General features: G+C 31.9%; 1 protein-coding gene across 1 annotated transcript in view; it reads right to left on the bottom strand.

Moving 5' to 3' along the window:
• Positions 1 to 1,467: 1,467 nt before the first annotated feature.
• The window catches only part of LOC102815185 (olfactory receptor 2L3-like), an 8,070-nt gene continuing 7,844 nt past the window's right edge, over positions 1,468 to 1,693 (bottom strand). The window contains exon 2 of the mRNA XM_006877074.1: positions 1,468 to 1,474. Coding sequence (XP_006877136.1) covers positions 1,468 to 1,474 — 7 coding nt within the window. The remainder of the gene's footprint in view (positions 1,475 to 1,693) is intronic.

Genomic DNA, 1,693 nt, shown 5'->3' with positions numbered 1-1,693 from the left:
AATTTAACACTGAAGTAAATAGTAGAATTCTTAAATTTAATCATCATTGACTTTAATGATTTGTGAATAACTATGACTAATCATATTATTATCTAGTCTTCCATATTGTTGTTGTTTAGTGCAATAGAGTCTGTTCTAACTCATAGCTACCACATACAGGCTTTGTGAGATTTTAAATTTCGTGAACTCCAACCATGGACCTTGTTGGAGCTTTCATAATCCAGTGCTTATCTTATGGAGCCACTGTGCTCCAGGAATAGGGATATCAAACTATCAAAGACAGCACTATACTGTCAGGTAGATCTTGAAATTCTCTTTTTTGATGATGAAATCAACACCATTTCTCTTCAATTTGTTTTTCTGAGCATATTAAAACCCAGAATTTTCTGACTCAAAATGGCCAGTTCAAGTCAATTTTAGCTAACTAATGTCTAGCATATCCACCTTTATGTACTATATTACATCCAGTTATCCTAGATTAAAACTTGATACATCCCACATTCAGAACATTAATCGATGTTTGCAAACTGTTTCTCCCACTTTGGGAAATGTCACATTACCAGATGAAGATCTCAAAAGCTTTGCTTCATTTCACATTAAGCTCAATTCTACTTTGAGGCAAGCTTCTCCTTGTTAAATTTTGAATGGCTTCCAATGTGAATGGCTCATTTTCTGCCAATGCATCTGACAATGATTTACTGCTATTCATAAGTGATCCACTTCTCCTTTGTAGTCTATCTTAGTCTGGAAGCTCCACAGAAACCCACCCACCTAGTGTGACCCTCCTGGTATTCAAAATTCTGATAGCATGGTTTTAAGCATCACTATAACTAACAAGTCTCAACATCATGAGAAAATGACTGATGAAAATATGATAAACTTAATAAAATGCACCAGCAGAAATTCTTCAAATATCACATTGTTTGGAAAGTATTTTTAATTTATTATCAGTATTATGAATTTTCAAGTGCTATTGATTATATGGGAAAGGCCTACCAAATTATCAAAAATAGTTTATTATTAAAATAGGACATTATAAAAATGGTATTTTCCCCGCTTGGTGGAATAATAATTTTTAAAAATTAAATAATTAAATTTCCAATTTCATATCTTAAATGTTCTTAGATTACCCATGGTCTTCAAAACCAACCAGATGGCACACACCACCACTGCCATCACCACTACTCATGTTCTCTAGTAACTGTAGTAACAATAGTTTTTAAATGAAAAATACTTTTTGAAGAATACTTTTGATTCCGAATACTTTATTTAAAAATATTTGTAATTTATGTAACTTTTTAAATTTTTTACAAAATCAAGCCACTGAGTATGTGCTGGCAGCTTATTGTAAGAGATGCAAGAGTTTATTTTATTGATCTTTTTATAAGGTGGTCTCTTATGCCTTCAAAATACAGTTGGCAGCTTCTTAAAACTAATTACTGGCCCTGAGGTAGATAGGTTAATAAATCACTTCCTGAAGGATTTACACAAGTAAATTTTATTAAAAGCATAAACTTGATTTATATCTTCCATAGTGATTTTTTGGTCTTCTAAATGCATGTGAATCTCTCTATACATTCAATATATATGCCATTTGTGCATATTAGAAAACTATGAATAATTACAAAACCACTAAGGAGCTCTAGTAAACTAGTGGATACGAATCTGGCTGCTAATCTCATAGACAACAGTT

Source organism: Chrysochloris asiatica, unplaced genomic scaffold, assembly GCF_000296735.1.
Source record: "Chrysochloris asiatica unplaced genomic scaffold, ChrAsi1.0 scaffold00441, whole genome shotgun sequence".
Classification (NCBI taxonomy): Eukaryota; Metazoa; Chordata; class Mammalia; order Afrosoricida; family Chrysochloridae; genus Chrysochloris; species Chrysochloris asiatica.
Note: the sequence above shows the minus strand (reverse complement) of the source record. Positions and strands in the feature narration are given on the sequence as shown.